At 36.2% G+C, this 16,808-nt stretch overlaps 2 protein-coding genes across 2 annotated transcripts; one reads left to right on the top strand and one right to left on the bottom strand.

Moving 5' to 3' along the window:
* Positions 1-523: 523 nt before the first annotated feature.
* On the top strand, positions 524-7,121 carry LOC149729988 (dual specificity tyrosine-phosphorylation-regulated kinase 1A-like). The gene is made up of 13 exons (XM_089886595.1): positions 524-1,053; positions 1,360-1,419; positions 1,769-1,890; positions 2,090-2,191; positions 2,943-3,131; positions 3,455-3,602; positions 3,697-3,836; positions 4,007-4,153; positions 4,511-4,657; positions 4,925-5,065; positions 5,512-5,629; positions 5,903-6,127; positions 6,446-7,121. Exons 1-13 carry the CDS (start codon positions 678-680, stop codon positions 6,976-6,978), a joined length of 2,448 nt encoding a protein of 815 aa, XP_089742721.1. The 5' UTR covers positions 524-677; the 3' UTR covers positions 6,979-7,121.
* LOC149729987 (apoptosis-resistant E3 ubiquitin protein ligase 1-like) lies at positions 7,084-16,561 on the bottom strand. Its single transcript, XM_089886594.1, has 19 exons — positions 16,314-16,561; positions 15,989-16,091; positions 15,513-15,612; positions 15,027-15,135; positions 13,973-14,095; positions 12,731-12,915; positions 12,237-12,408; positions 12,037-12,137; positions 11,588-11,734; positions 11,319-11,396; positions 10,942-11,083; positions 10,515-10,642; positions 9,930-10,127; positions 9,380-9,553; positions 9,178-9,303; positions 8,571-8,700; positions 8,297-8,445; positions 7,741-7,919; positions 7,084-7,285 (listed from the first exon to the last, which is right to left on the bottom strand). The coding sequence occupies exons 1-19, from the start codon at positions 16,315-16,317 to the stop codon at positions 7,183-7,185; spliced, it is 2,451 nt and encodes an 816-aa protein (XP_089742720.1). The 5' UTR covers positions 16,318-16,561; the 3' UTR covers positions 7,084-7,182.
* Between the last annotated feature and the right edge of the window lie 247 nt (positions 16,562-16,808).

Raw genomic sequence — 16,808 nt, 5'->3', positions numbered from 1 at the left:
TGCCCGATCCCACACGTCGTGTTCGCCGGATTAAACCCACCTTGGTTTGATAAATAGCTTGTGTTACGGATGTGGTTCATACAGCCGCCACGCTTTTTGACATCCGCCGTTATAAGGTACGTGGGGAACCTGCATACAACTAACACAATACAAACCTGCGGCAGACGCATCGGCGAATGTTTTGACATCTTTGCCAACATGTAGCGCCATTGATCCTAGTTTAAAAATCTAGGTTACGTTTCTGTATGGTTTTCTCTGTGGAAATCACGCTGGCACCATACCATCGATCGTCGTCGCGCCTGTGTTGCGTGGGACAATCGAAGCACCGATGTTTCGGTGAGAAAGTTTCACCGCACCACTCGCGCCCGTTGCTTCCACGGCGTCCTTTAATGCGTCGCTAAATTTCGATTTTATTTTCGTGTTTGGATGAATTATTTAAGCAGTACTGCAACATTACCTATGCAGCGCTAAAGGTTACGAAATAGCCGTCTCTAATACTATTCGTTCAACACACGCAGTTACTTTGTACAAATTTACTTTATTTTTCATTCTAACCTACGCAGCTAGTAAATTATATTGGGCTTGAATCGCTGCTTGTTCTGTGCGGATCAACCTACCAACAGCCTTGTCCTCGTCGTCCAGTTTGTCGGATTTACTTTTAATTCAACACGAAGTTAATGATTGTGGAGCAAGATCGGCGAGTCGTCGACAGTCTGATCCCGTGTTCGGTATTTAACCGTTCGCCGGAACCGGGGGTCAACTGGAGGTCATCGCCAACGTCAGAGGTCATGTGGAATTCATCTGTGACGGTTGGAAACCCCCCTTCATACAACAATCACGTGTCCTGGAACGCATTATCTTCGTGTAGAATTGACTGGTTTAACAGCAAGACGGGTCGCGTGGAAGGAGTGACTCGTCCTAGTAAAACATCTGCCGTACAAGTTCACGACCAAGCCGCGAAAAGTTACGACCACGAGCAAGTCCCATGGAGTGGTGATTACGCTGCCGATAATGACGATGTCTTATCTCACTGCAGCGCCGCTCATTCACGAGGTATACACGCCACAACCGAGGACAATCGCGCTCGTTTTAATCGCTTCTTTAAACTACAACACGGTCGCGTATCCCGCCTCGCATATTTTGAATGAAGCTTCCAAAAGCCTGTTATTCAATGAAATTTGATCTCCTCTCTCTTACCCACGACTTGCCCGATTTTGTTTGCTTAGGTCACAGCCAAACTATGATAGGAATGTACTTTATCTTATCACGATATTGCGTAATATTGGCTTGTGTTTCACAGATTAATGCAGACCACAATACCCCCATAATTGTTTTTTCATACCTGTTATTTAATTTCAGGTAATAAACCAAGCAGCAAGAATCCCTTTACTGCATTACTGGCACCTCTTGGTTCTATAGGTAAGCATGATATACAAACAACACATATACAAAGTTGAAAGTTATATTAAAGAGGACTTAGCACTTATGCAGATGTATATAAAGATTATATGTGTGTTGTAAGTTGGATAATGTAAACAAAACAATACTTGGTTTATTTTAATAAAGATAATGCATATATGTGTATTAGTAACCATCATATCCCATTGAATTACCATATCCGCCTTATCTGTATATCATTGTTTACCATTCATCATGCACAACAGCTGCAATGCTTTTATTGGATGATGTAACATTGTTGTTATGTATTTCTGTATGATAAGTGAAGACACCCACACAATAGTAGGAAGTAAACATTATTATCTTGCAGCACTTTCGGAAGAAGGTTGTCGAGATTGCACGCGTCTACGCTCCAACCGACGCCACCCCCAGCATAAGATGGCACAGGGGGGACAGGAAATGCAACATCAATTCTATGCACAACAACAAAAGGTGACACGTCCTGCACATTTAATATAAACAATAATATTACTTTGGAAAAGTATACTGGTTAAATATTTTATAACTTTCTGTCATGTATAAAAAATCATATATCTTACACTCCAAACATAAACGCACAAGTCTTTGAATAATGAATGTACAGCAATACAACATAGACCTGAGCAATATAATAATAATTATATTGCCATAGGAGCAAATGGCAAGAATTCCTGGTTCGTTCCGTGAATCAAACACTGCACCAACTAGAAAACTCTCAGTGGATTTGATAAAGACATACAAACACATCAATGAGGTAACCTTTACCTAGACCAATAGACCACCATATTCTTTTAGCAACGTCCCTGTTTGTCTAATTGATTTCAGGACTGTGAGCTTTAATCTGTACCTGGTGTGTTGTCTGCATTAATATTTCATACAAGCCTGCCTTTGCGCGAGTGCATCTTTGTTTAATTAATATAATCTCGCTCCAGTAGCGTGCTTAAATATGCATGGGATAGTGACGTATGGTGCCAGTCATCACTCACATAACTTCACTGATAATTAGAAAGAGATCTAAGCAGTGCATAGACAGACATAGCAGCAGTCTTGTGTATTATATAAATAAATTTGATAACCAGTTGTTAGTTTCTCGAAAAAAATTGAATGACAAAATTATTGTAGACAAATTAGTTTTATTGAAAAATGTTTTAAATAATTGGTCTATGTAATGCCCTATACTGGAAATGGGATTTTCTACTTTATTTGCTTGCTGCATAAAAGGCAAACCAACCAACAAGATCAGTGGAATAACCAACAAAAGTAGCGGGGTATTAATTTAAAATTTAAATATAACTAGTCAGCTTTAAACAAGTGCTTCAGCATTTTGAATAACAATACATATTGCTGAATTGCTGCTGTTTTTGATAGGCTGTATATATAATATATAGAACCCGTATTTGTCAGTTTAACTACTATACATAATGCTGAATTGCTGCTATTTATTAAATTTTGTTCACAAGATACCCTATACTTGTCAGTTTAAGTTAAACTAGCTCTTTTTGTAGGTTTATTATGCAAAAAAGAAAAGAAGAGCGCAACAACAAAGTTCCGAGGAGACGAGACCGCAGAAGGAGCGTCGTGTGTTTAATGATGGATACGATGATGTTAATTATGATTATATCATTAAGAATGGGGAAAAATGGAACGACCGATATGAGATTGATTCTTTAATTGGGAAAGGTTCTTTTGGGCAGGTAAGCACATTAAGTGGCCACGTGTTTGTGTGTGGTTTATACTGTCATTACAAACAGTGCGAGTGTCATAAAGTGTTTGGATATCAAATCGTTTTAAATTAGTTTGTTCATTACTAATCAAACCAGAGTTTAAAGTCCAATTTGAATTTCCTCCAAAAGTCATGGTGTATTTTATCACTACGTGACATAGGCCTGGTTCAGAGATTATTATACTGAACTGTACCTATTCTTTTTTATATAGAATAATAAAGTATCAAAGTCTGCTTTGTGGTTAATCTTCTGCCTTGTGGTAAATCTTTATATTTTATATTAATTCACTACAGGTGGCCAAAGCATACGACCACGAAGAACAAGAGTTTGTCGCAATCAAAATAATCAAGAATAAGAAAGCTTTTTACAAGCAAGCCCTCATTGAAGTTCGCTTGCTTGAGTTAATGAACCGTTACGACAGCGATAATAAATATTACGTTGGTAAGTACTTTTCTTCAACTTCCAAAATGTCGGCAATAAATTATTGAAAATCTCTTCACACCAAGCGAATATTTAATGTTTAATTTTCTTGCAGTTCGTCTGAAGCGACATTTCCATTTCCGCAACCACCTGTGTCTCGTGTTTGAGCTTCTATCATATAATTTGTACGATTTGTTGCGAAACACCAATTTCCGTGGGGTCTCTATAAACCTCACAAGAAAATTTGCACAACAGGTAAGAAAATGCATGTTAAACACTGCATTTTTGTCAGTATTATTTTAATTTTTTTGTTTATTATACAAGTACACTTCCATATCAATTAAACTTGCTACTTTTTTTATTTACACAACTTAACTTTTTATTTTGATAGATTTTTACCCACTGACCATAATTCTCCCATACAGTTATGCACAGCGTTACTTTTTCTCTCCACACCTGAAATTAACATCATTCACTGCGATTTGAAACCAGAAAATATCCTCCTTTGTAATCCTAAGCGGTCGGCGATTAAAATTATTGACTTTGGAAGTTCCTGTCGACTGGGCGAGAGAGTAAGTTACAAATCTTTTTTGTTTAGTGCTTTTGATGTTAGGTGCATATAACGCAGGTTTTTCTAATCAGTTTAAAAAAAACGCATATAGGACACGTACGTAGGTGTCTATATTTTCCTATGTTTTGGTTTAGCAAAAAAAAGCAAGTTTACTAATGTTGTAAGTTGAACGGTTTTCTATAGCTAGTTTACAGTATGGGTTTAAACTTAGAAATTTTAAAGGAAGTTTTATAGTTTTTGCTTAGACATACACGAAAAACTCATTCTTACCATCAAGCGTATGCCATACACTGTTATCTAACAACTATATATAAGATTTCTACCTTTAGTGTTCTAACCACCTACCATATCCACACAGATATACCAATATATTCAATCCCGTTTCTATCGATCTCCCGAAGTGTTACTCGGTATCCCGTACGACACAGCCATTGATATGTGGTCACTGGGCTGTATATTAGTTGAGATGCATACTGGAGAACCTATCTTTGCAGGATCTAATGAGGTATGTAATACCCAACTACAAGTACATTTTTAACATTGTTTTAATGTTTTACCTTTATTGCTTAGGCCCAAACTATAAGCAGGGCAATGCATAATGCAGTAAAATTTTAAAAAACAATAAGTTAAAAGTTGTTTCACATAATCTTGCATCCAACTACCCCTGCCTCCCTTGGATTTTAAACAATTTGGTGTCTATGATACTGTGCATATTCATAGACAGAATTTGCTCTGATTCTTTTGTCTCATAATGGCGAATATTTTATACCAGGAGGATCAAATGAACAAGATCGTTGAAGTATTAGGAATGCCACCTCAGCATATGCTCGATTCTGCTTCCACTCAAAAAGTTCGCAAATTATTCGAACGAAACCAAGATGGAACGTGGAGAGTCAAGAAGCAAGGAAAGAAGGTAGGAATAACTTCATGGGAGAATTCTTAGTTCTTTAGGAGGCATGCCTTCAAGTCTAAGCTTGAACTCAGTACTTAGAGACTGTTTACTGCGTATAGATATTGTTAGGAGTGCCCGGGATGATAGTTTTCAACGGTGGCATCATGGTTTAATACATCTTTTAACCCAGAAAATAGGTTTTACCTGGTGTTAGTGTCTGTACATGCAACACAGTTTAATACCAATACATTAATAAGGGTTTTTAAATGTTTAGCAAATTTGGGTTTATCATAAGTGTTGACATGAAAAAATGTGGCACACATGACACCTAGATCACTGTGTATAGGAAGAATGTTTTTTTGGACTATAAAGAGAGGCTGTTTTTGTAATTAAAAAAGTATGTTTTTTTTTTTGATAAAAATGAAAGTTTGGAATAAATCCTAATCATTTATCTCTTGCATCTGTAGTACAAAGATCCTGGGAGTCGGAAACTACACGATATCCTTGGAGTAGAAACGGGAGGACCTGGAGGAAGAAGAGCAGGGGAAGCAGGACACACAGAGCAAGATTATCTTAAATTTAAAGGTAGGTCATCAGATAAAAAATCAATACATTTTTTCTGTGTTTTTAAATAGTCTGCTTAAGTTAAATTAAAACAGCCACAGCAAAATTAAAAAGGAATGGTTAGACACAAATTTAAATCATTGGTTTCAAATGTTTACTGAATAATGTAATGCAGATAATTCATGGTAATCTGCCTACCAATGTTTGGTGTCTATGACTGTATTTAAATGAAGATATAACAATCCTAAAACTGCACTTGTATTATTAAAAACTCATCAACTAATATTTTTACAGATTTGATCCAGCGCATGTTAACTTACGACCCAAAAGATCGTCTTACCCCTTTCTACGCGTTACAACACAGTTTCTTTAAGAAAACCGCCGACGGTTCAACAAACACGTCATCCAGTCCTGCTCAAGACCTCAGCAGTTCCTCTACTGGGAGCAGCAGTTCTAGTGGCAGAGCACGCTCTGATCCAGGAGCCCACCCTGTGTTCACAACCACTGCTGAGATATCAGGTATAAAAATGTTTCTTATGTATATGTACATAGAATCACAAAGTGTATAATGAAGTCAAAAGAGATCTTTTTGTAGCAGATCTTCTTTCAGATTCAAAAGTTTTCTCTAGAGTTTAGTTTTAAGCGCATTTGTTGCAGTTTTATTTACACATTACTACACTGTAGCTGACTATTGGATTGATTGGTGGAAATATTAAATTACAACTCAATGATGGTCAAAGGTCCCTAGTTATTCAATAACAAATCATTTCCTTCCATCTACTGTGATACATACAGCTGTGTATAATCCTAATACTTATCCACAAACCTTTATTCCAGCTTCATACATCTCCCCATCTAACAATGCAAGCTCGAGCAAGATGAGCCACAGCAAACCCACCCAAGGATCCAACCCCTCCTACCCCCAATACCCCACTGCGTCCACTCAACTGCCGGGGGGTATTTACCCCTCTCCCTCCTCACCCAGCCACACCAGGAACAATGGACAGCATTATCTTACCTCGCAACCCCAACCCTTCGGTACTATACAAGGGGGAGGCCCCTTTAACCCCCATTATGGGACCTCGTCACCCCCACAAACCTTACCCTCCTCCTACTACCAACCCTCACTACCTGGTAGTACGGGTGACATGGTCCCTTTAAGTCTCCAAGCTCCTACAGTGCTGATACCACAGCACCAGCTGCTCCCCCCGACAATGGTACCCCCTCTGTTACCCATGGACTTTGGCCAGCAGCCTATGAATCGCATGAACAATCAGACCACGCAGGGTTACCACGCGCGAACGCACTCACAACAAGACTCTCCGATGACGGGAGTTCAGGTTCAGCAATCTCCCGTCCCGTCGTCGTGACGGCACGCCACCTAGTGCGTGGTCTGAAACATAGAAATCTTACGCTGCTCGTTCCTGCTATTAGTGGTGCTGTCACATGACACTTTGTTCTGTATATAATTGCTATTGTTACCTACGAAAAACAAATACATTGTATTTCGACACGTGATGATATCTTCCTCTTATCACAGTGAATTGAACATTATTCACAAAACAGTTTGCAACCTAAACCAAACCAAAGCCAGTGATTCCTTCTGTGATGGAAATCTTTAGCATCTTATGCAGGTCGTCATACGACTCGTAATTCGGAAGGCAGAGCTCGTTAAAACTGCAACAAAATAGAATGTTAACCAATTTAATTGTGGCAAGAACAGTGTTTGTGGGTAATAACTTTTGGCTCATATTATATCTAATTGGCAGCTAGATTTGACACAAGGAAAATTTGACCTCTATCTGTTCTCCTTTTTAGCTGGAACTTCAGTAATTAAACTGTGGCCAGCTTTGGCGAACATATTACTCCGTATTATGTGGGGTAATGGCAACCCTGGCCTAAATACTAGATCTCAGTATCCGTTGCTGTAGGACCTCATGCTTACATGTTACACAATACAATCTTCTGAACTTCAGTAGCTGCTTCTAGGACTAAAGCTATGGCAAGTTTTACTGAAACTCTGTTATTGTTTAGAACAATCCTGGCCTAAATTCTATGTCTTATGCTGCAGGACTTACAGAACAAGTGTGTTAGTGCCACCATCTATAATTGAAAGTACATTGCAAACCAACCATGTATGTGCCATTGGCAAGCCACCAGTTTTATATTCAATGCTAGAAATCTTAAACTTTGGTTCCAACGCTTTAAACCCATCAGGTGGCAGTTGTGAGCAACCTGTCGTAAATTGAAGCAGCCTTGCTAGCTCATCTTGAGTGAAGGTGGAAATTAAAGACCAAAACCAACTTAGGATCTGAAAGATAATGTATGGGATAGATCTTTTGTGTTTATTTTAGTGATGTTAAAAGACTGATGTTTCACCGACCATTCACATAGACACAATTAGGGTTAAGTGTCTTGTCCAAAGACACATATCATAGAAGTGTCCAGCCTCAAATCTGACCCACTGGGGTATAGGCAGTGCCAAATGTAATATTAAAAGTATAAGATCCATACAGTTTCAGGATACACGAAGTATTGCAGTCATGGGACAACATTGGATTATAAAAAGTTTTCATGTATCTTACTATAAACAACAATTTTGGTATCAAATATTGATTTTTCCAGTCTCATGCCCAATTCAGGTTCCCACTATCATACAACTAAATTTTTAATGCCCAATTTTTCCACCTTTTGAAAAGTTGGGTCCATGCCAGAGTTGACGACACAATGTAGCTTAAAATCATCTGGAGAAATCTTGCTTGAACCACACATAACCAGTTCTAACTCGTTTTCATCAAAAACTGACAACAGGTGATCAGGTACGAGAGATGTGAGTCCTGGATGAAAGAAAAAATGTTTACAAAAAAAAACAATCTAATAAAAGTGGTTAACAAAATTACATAATAATAAGTTAACTTTGCAAAAATTGTTATTTTTAATAAAAAAAAAGTAAAATTTTCACCTTTAATAAAGAGAGCCAGTTCATTCTTGATAGATTCACTGAGTCTATATTGCGCAATTCTGTTTAAATATTTGATCTTGTTGTCGTTGGTTACGGCAACATTCGCGCCGTTTGGTACCAAGTCAATCACCTTTTATTGATGGGAACAATTGACATGATTTGCATACAATTTGGGTTACAATAGGGATGGGTGACTTTCTATTCTACATGGGTGAGGTCTTTAGTCAGGCATGTTATAGGATTTGGGAAGAGTTGGCACAAAACTTCCGTAACTTTATGAGGTTACATATTACAGTTCGATTAGTTAGTCATTTATGTCAATAAAAGGAGGAAGCCAGTATTTGTTCACGGTTGCTTGACCTTGTGAATTGAAGTAATCATTTTATGAAAGAAATTCTTTTCTACAAAAGTTTTACAGCGTGGCACAACCATGAAACCTGAGATTTTGGGCAGAGTTGGCCAATTACCTTGACACCAAGGGTGCTACAACACATTTAGTGATCAATGGGTTGAAATAATGAGTGTAAAGTGTCTTGCACAAAAACACATCAGTATTGTATGCTAAGCAATAAATATTTTCATGTTTTGCCAATCAATACATCCTTACCTTGCTTAAACTTCCACTCGATGTAAATTGTTCTTCTGAGAAAGTAAGTTCAGCATCTGTGACATCATGTTCCAATATATATTTCACTTTACTCATGTATAGATCAGGGTCGTCACTCTCAAAATGCTGGAAGGAGGAAATATTACACTAGGTCCTACAGCAAGACAACACCTAAAATAACCAGATAAAAAATTGAACTCACAGCGAAAGTTGCCGGCAAGCCAATCAATTGTGCAAGGAATGAACGTGCGAAGCGTGCGGTTACTTGTCTCGCATATTCACCACCAACAGCGCTCTCGAGCAAGCACTTACCGACCAGCTTTCCAGCAAATTCAAAATGTTTGATTTTCACCTCGGAATCTGATGCTGGCAAAACCTATAATGTTTATATTATTACAATACATTGTCTTGGTGTGGCGACTTTAGACTTTTGAACTAGGACATAAAATGTTTTAACACCCCAGTTTTACACCAAATATAACTTTTACCCTGTTTATACAAATAAATAAGGCCAAAGTATATTGCTTTGGCCACATATTAATAAATGATGTTGCCAATGTTTGACGCCAAGGAATATATATACCTGTATTTTAACAAGAATATATATACCTGTATTTTAACAATGTCAATCTACATTTTAGTAAAAATATAAAAAATCCTATAGCCTAACTCCTACTTTTGTGTCTATTAATACCATAATACAAAACACAGCACTCTGTCTCCACCTATGAAAAAACTAAAAAAATCCTCACCAGAGCTTGAGCATCTTCCTTCATGCTCCTGAAGATTCCACATCCTCCCGCATCCTTGGATTGGAAGAAGATCTTACAAAGAAGATGAATCCACTCCCTGTTAACTCCCCCCCAATCCAACCCCGTCTCTCCTTTAAACGCGACAACAAACTGTCGACACCAATCTGAGGTTGAGAAATGCTTCGTGGCTTTGTAAGACTGAGAAAAAATGTTAATTTATGGATAAAGTTGAATGTATTGTTCATTGTGCTACGTAAACGGACGATTAGAGTATTTTGCCCCAGCTTTTGCTAAAAATGTGGCACGTTGTAGGCCAGTTATTTTTAGGAATTGTCCTTGGGCAAGACAGTTAATGGCAATTGATTAAACTAAGTGGTTCCTTATGAACTGTTTAAATTTTTAGCTGTACATTAGGAAAAAAAAAAAAAATTGGCCCCAGCAAGTTACAAACATGGTAACCAGTAAGTGGGCATGAGGTGTATAAAATAGATCACTTGTGTTATAACGACAACCGTTGCCCTGCCACACGAGGATAAATTAGTTACATTCATTCATATACATATGGAACCACTACACACAACTCACCGAATTCAGCAAATCATCTCTATCAACATTGACATCGATACGATTCCTATGTCTTACATTTATATCGTGATGTTCAACTAACTGGTTGTGAAAATGTTTCATTTTCTCTTCGAAAGATTCGGATCTTCCTGCATTTAAAGAGTGAATGAATGAGGATGATGTGGAGGGCATTGACGGCCATTATAACACAGGTGTTCAATTTCATACACTATTCATACACGTCTGCTTACGAGTTACCACAAATGTACTTTTGTGGTGATTGTTATTTCTGATGGCGAACAATTTAGACAACCCATTAGTGATTATATGGTTAGGATTTAACTTTTATATAATGACGTCAAAATGGAACATTGTTTACATACAAGTGACACACAAGGTACATTCTTTATATATTAGTATGTAAATAAAACCAAAAGTTTCAACTTACCCATATGGTTATGAATTATTTCAACAAAAGTGGCAGCAAGCACGTTACTTCTTTGGCATGCCAACACCACATTTGGCTGAAACCCGTCGCTTATTATAAGGATTGGTTGGTCAACTGTAGAACTATGCCCACCAAATGTAACCTAAGCATATAGAGGTGTCAAGGGGTATTATGCTAACTTTAGCCACAAATGTCAGGTCCCATGGCATGCCACACTGTAAGACCTCACCAACATACAATAGAAGAGGGGTTTTTGGAGGCACTTGCTAATTTGTAGTTTTTTAAAAACAATTCCTTAATTAACAATATTATTAATTATAGCTAAATTATCATTCTAGATTCCGCCAACTGTTTTGGTTATGTTTATAGCTAGTTACCTTTGTAGCAGGACTGACACGGAATGTATAAAGTCTCTTATGAAAAATCTTTAAGAAATATTCTCGTATGACCAGTTGCTGTAAAATAATTTTATTAATAGCAAACATCAAATTTATTAAAGAGAAAGGGTATTAATCAGGCAATAAAACACGATACTGTAAAAACTACTTGAGGAATAAGTGTCAGATAAAAGTGTGGCCGCTAAAACAACTACTTTAAGTTTGCATATCTTAGAACTAGAACTGTTTATTTTTCTTAAATAAATCACCTTTGGGGTAATATAGCAATAAACCTTTCTTGGTTTGCTTGAACTAATGGCTGAAGATTTGATTCTTGATCTTGAGTAGGAGGGTTGAGGGAAAGTGAATGTATCACCCATGGACAATGCTCGGCCACGACGTTGACTTGTTTGTGGCTGAAAGTATGTTTGTGTAAATTACTTACTGCATGCTATACATGAAAAATAAATAAAAAAATATTCACCAACAAAGTTACATTCGTGGTAACTCGTATGTAGTTACAAATCGTACAATGTGTATGAAACAGAACACTAGCCTTGCCACAATGTACTAGCCCTGCCACATGAGAATAAATAAGTTACATTCATTCTTTCATGTGTTGCATTGTGACAAATCCTGTGAATCTGGCCCTGATCTGGGTTTCATGCCCACTGATGCCAATGCTCATCATTTCTAATAAAGTTAAGCTCATACCAACCGTATAAACTTCTTCAGTTGTGTCAACCAACAATCTGCATTCAAACCAAACACTCAAGTTTTGTTTGGAAACATTCGTCTTCACTTCTTGTGATTCCGAAGCTGAAAGAATAAAATTAATAAAATATAAATATAATTTGTCTAGGTGTTGACCAAATAAAATCCTAGGTCTTTTGACAAGAACCTCAAAATAAAACTTACAAGTCAGCACTAGAATATCAAATATTCCATTTTTTAACGGTTCACTTTGATAAGTTAGTTCAGCTTGAAAACTTCCTTCTTCAAATACAGTAATGCACAATGTTAATTGATCCAAGATCTTATTACATGTGATCTCCCATGTGAAGGCAGGATATTGCACTGAATCGCAACACTGGAAACAAAATCAAGCGTCAACACGGCAACCTAACAATACCTTTTTAAATCAACTAAAAACTGATATTACTTATAAAGAAAGTTTGAGAATTACCCCAACACCCAAGGTGCAACAATCCATTGGGTTGAAATTGAAAACTTTTAGTAGTGTTGTTACGTGTCTTGCCCAAGGACACATATAAGTACCAGTATCGAGCATAGAACCAGGTATCCTTCGGTCACGATGCAAGTGACTTACCACTAAGCAACGGCACCAGAAATGTTTAGTAAACCTCTTTAACGTCTATTTTGTAACGTTTCAATTTAAATTTGTAACTAACCTTCATTATTGAAAGATTAAACGCGTTTTCAAAATCATGTTTATTCAAGCGAGATGAGCATGAATTTCCAAACTCGTCACAAGCCTCTATCGCCATCTTGTGGGTAGTGGCTTGCGTCATCGTAATTACAGATAACGAGGTGTGAGCTGTACGAACCAAACAACTATGCTCTGCATTCATTGGCCCTGAAAAATGGCTTGCATTAATAAATTAATAATATGTTTATTTACATTCAAACATGGCATCTTATGTTACATACATAAAACTAAATAAATATTTTACAGAAAAAATACAAAACATGATTGAATCTCCAAATGTACAGTCCACTTTATATAAAGTCTATCCATTTATGAATTAATGAATGAATATGATTATGTGTTTTTTATGTTTTTACATCTTGGATATTTGATGTGTTTTTACACCAACAAACTTTTTTTTGTTTTAATGATGTGCGTACACCTTACGAATTTTTTTCATACTTAAACCACGTACCATTGCATTTAATAATTCCTACAAATGACACATCTTAAACATTGACCAATTAATATACAATCCAACACCACTTATAGTAGGAATACAAAGCACTTCCCTTGAAGTACTTGTTAAACCAATCACATGATGGGTTCACAATCACATGATTACTGTTATGTGTAATCAATATTCCTTCCTCTTAGTACAACTAGGTTTAATTGTTTGTAAACGTGAACACTAATCGGTGATTGCTTTAACTCAATAAAAAACAAATACCCAATAAAAAAGCAAGAAGTCAACTGGTATACAACCATACAATGACTCATCTACTTTCACACAGTACAATACAGAATATGTGGGCATAATTGGGACATCATAATATTGTTTCAATATCACAACTGACGTTATATTTATTTAATCCATGCGTCGATACAATGCGTAACATTACAACACAGTGTGGCACGTCCAATTTTTTAAATAAAACTGAAACTATTACTTACAAAATAGCAAAAAAAGTATGTAATATAAAACAATAACATAACAATATTTTATTTTTTCTAATACAGCATCAAAGATCAAATTATTAAAACAGCGAAGAAAAATAACATCTGTTAAAACAAGCTATGCATAAAAAGTGTGGGAAAGATTATAAGTTGCATAGAGTTGCATAAAGCCAACATATGGTGAACTCACATTGAGTTGATATGGTTTAGTAAAAACAAAATTACTATGCAATTGAAAGAAAAAAAAAAACAATAAGAAATAACTGACCTGGTATAAAAACCTTTTTAAATGGGCTTTCACAAACATGTTTGTTGGCAAGAGTGATTGATATTTCATGTGCACCACTTCTTCTTACGGTGAATGAGACAGACACAACGTTCTCTTTCGTTTCTGTTCAATTCATGTAAATAAGGTTGAATGAAGTGTAAATAAATACTGCCAGAAATACTGGTAATAATATTTATAGTAGGGTGGGAGAAGACGGTAAACCGTTAGCACATAATATCCAAATATTTTTCAACAACGGCCTTGGAAGTCGGGAGGATCAAGACATGGTTTTATAATTATTTGAATATTCTTTTACTACTAAATGTGATGAGCAAATATAAAAAAAGTGTCTCATCCTCCTCCACCCTACTATAAATGCATTGGTAAAATTATTCTAAGAATACCTGAATCAAAATGCAGGCATCAAAATGTCGCAAATAATTTTCCAGAAAAATGTTTGCAAAATACATTTTAATAGCTTGTTCTAAAATACCTAAAGCTGTTTTATGACTTTATAACAAAATTACTTTACCCGACAGCCGACACTTTAAATCTACAAAACATAAAATCTTTTACAGACCTATACATAATTAAACATGCACGGGCCATGAAAAAATAATGTCTATTTAAGCTCCTCCCTTTCACATTAGAGAACAAAGAGATAAAATCTATGTTTTCCTTGTGCAGCCTTAGGTACCATGCAAAATAAGACCCACATTACAATAGGTGTCATTTTGTTTTCCTTTTAATTTCTTACAAAATATGGTAAATAAAGTTAAAATTAGGGATTTCCTTTAATGTCTATCAAAATCTAGGGTGACATTGTTAAACCCATAACTGTCAAACATTAAGAACCTTATTAATTAATTTTGTGAATGCAATTTCCCATAGCTCTGTTTGTTTGTATTAACATTTAGCATCAGAGAAAAACTGTTCTAGGTGTAAAAACCTAGGGGTTCTAATTTTCTGAAACATGATATCGCCCCTGTTTCAAAACAAGCGTGACATGTCACCCCAATTACTCCCAACATTCTGACCCTTTCACACAACTTACCCCCAAATTCTACTACATGAGGGATATCACTGAAATGGCGAGTTGAAATTTTAACCTTTAGTCTATCAGCTTCGCAAACTGGGTAGGGACTTCCATTGCCGTAGAAAAACTGAAACCAGAAATAAAATTAATTCAATTAATGTGTTTTAATGTGTTATTGATACATTAACAAACATGTATCTATTACAGCTTAAATAATCATAAATTTTCCCATGTTTTATAATAGTTTGCTACACTTGTGGTTTAAATTGTAGTCAGCATATAACATGAATTAAAAGTAGCATTACTCTTAGTATTAACCCTGTCAATTCAATTGTAGTGAATAAACATAACTTACTCATGGCAACGATAGTCAGAGCAACGCTAGTCACAATAACACGCAACTGTTTCATAAATCTCGTAGTCATGCCAGTTTATAGTTACAAGATAACAAACGTCATGTTGACTTTAAACCATTAAAAAGCAGTTAAATAAATTATTCTATACCTCCACATTGAACGATAAAGCTTCACCCACATCTGTTGGTTCCATCCAGCCCCAGTGGACAACACATTTTGTTAAATCCAAATAATTTCCTCGGATGTATCTGAAATCAGTGCAAGTTTTTCATTACTCAATTTTCTAATCTAGGGTATGAAGGGCCAGGTAGATTTAGGCAACATGATTGACTTATAGGACCATGAGTAAGGTCCTTTATTTGCATATTTGTTATACATGGTGTTTAGAAAATCAACGTGCAGCTTCATATTTATTAACAGACATGTTTCAGTGTACAATCCAGGAGATAAATATGAATAATAATTATAAATAATGTTAAAAGTGACCCCTGTTAGCATAAATACAGGGTGGGACCCTTCGTATTTGGTTTCTGATCACCTTATCCCCTGCTCCCTTGGAACAGATTAAAGGAACACTAGAACAGTGCACAGTGACTTTATAAACACCCTGTATAAAGTCCTTACTTAAAAAGGTCTCCCTCAGCCTTCTCCTCCACTCCAGTGAAGACTTTTCTGAACCAATTAAGGATGCATATTCCCGACACAACAGCAATGACAATAAAGAGCTCTGTGAACAAAAACAATGATTTTATTTATTCTATTTATAGTTTTAAATGGTTTAATGACAAAATAGGAAATAAACAAACAGATAATGGATACCAAAGCCCATGCAATACAAGACCTTTATAGTTAAGACTCCAATAAACATGCTAAAAGGACAGAAAAACGTGTTATTAGTTAATATAGTTATTATAACGCAAAATACAAATAAATATGTTTATTTTCGTACCCATTATCCATTCAAACGCCGAGCATAAGATTCGTCTTTCGTCAATTTCCGTCTAAGCAGCAAAGCAAGCGGTCCGTAGTCACGCACGTATAATAATAGTGTAAGGTTCGTATTGTGTAGACAGGCTTTACCTTCGGTCTGGTGTAACACAGCGTATAATATTTACCTAAACCAGCTTTATTAAACCATGCTGCGACTCACATATCGTATTTCTACAAACACTATTTAATCGCTAGCCAGCTTATAACCTTTTAGAGTGAAAGTAAAGAGCCGAGTCGTGATTTCGTGACGTCACTTTCGAATGGTAAACAAACAACGAAATGAGCAACGCTGATGTATACCGTTGAAGAAACGTTGTTCAAGCTCAAATGAGGAACTAAAAAGATTGTGAATTTTAAATACTCGATTTAAAAGTATATAACTGTATTCTTTAACTGTTGTTCGATTGCATTTAGTTGTATTTGAACGCATTTCGAAACTGAAATGATTGGGTTA

The sequence above is a fragment of the Ciona robusta genome, chromosome 10, assembly GCF_009617815.1.
Source record: "Ciona robusta chromosome 10, ASM961781v2".
Lineage (NCBI taxonomy): Eukaryota > Metazoa > Chordata > Ascidiacea > Phlebobranchia > Cionidae > Ciona > Ciona robusta.
Note: the sequence above shows the minus strand (reverse complement) of the source record. Positions and strands in the feature narration are given on the sequence as shown.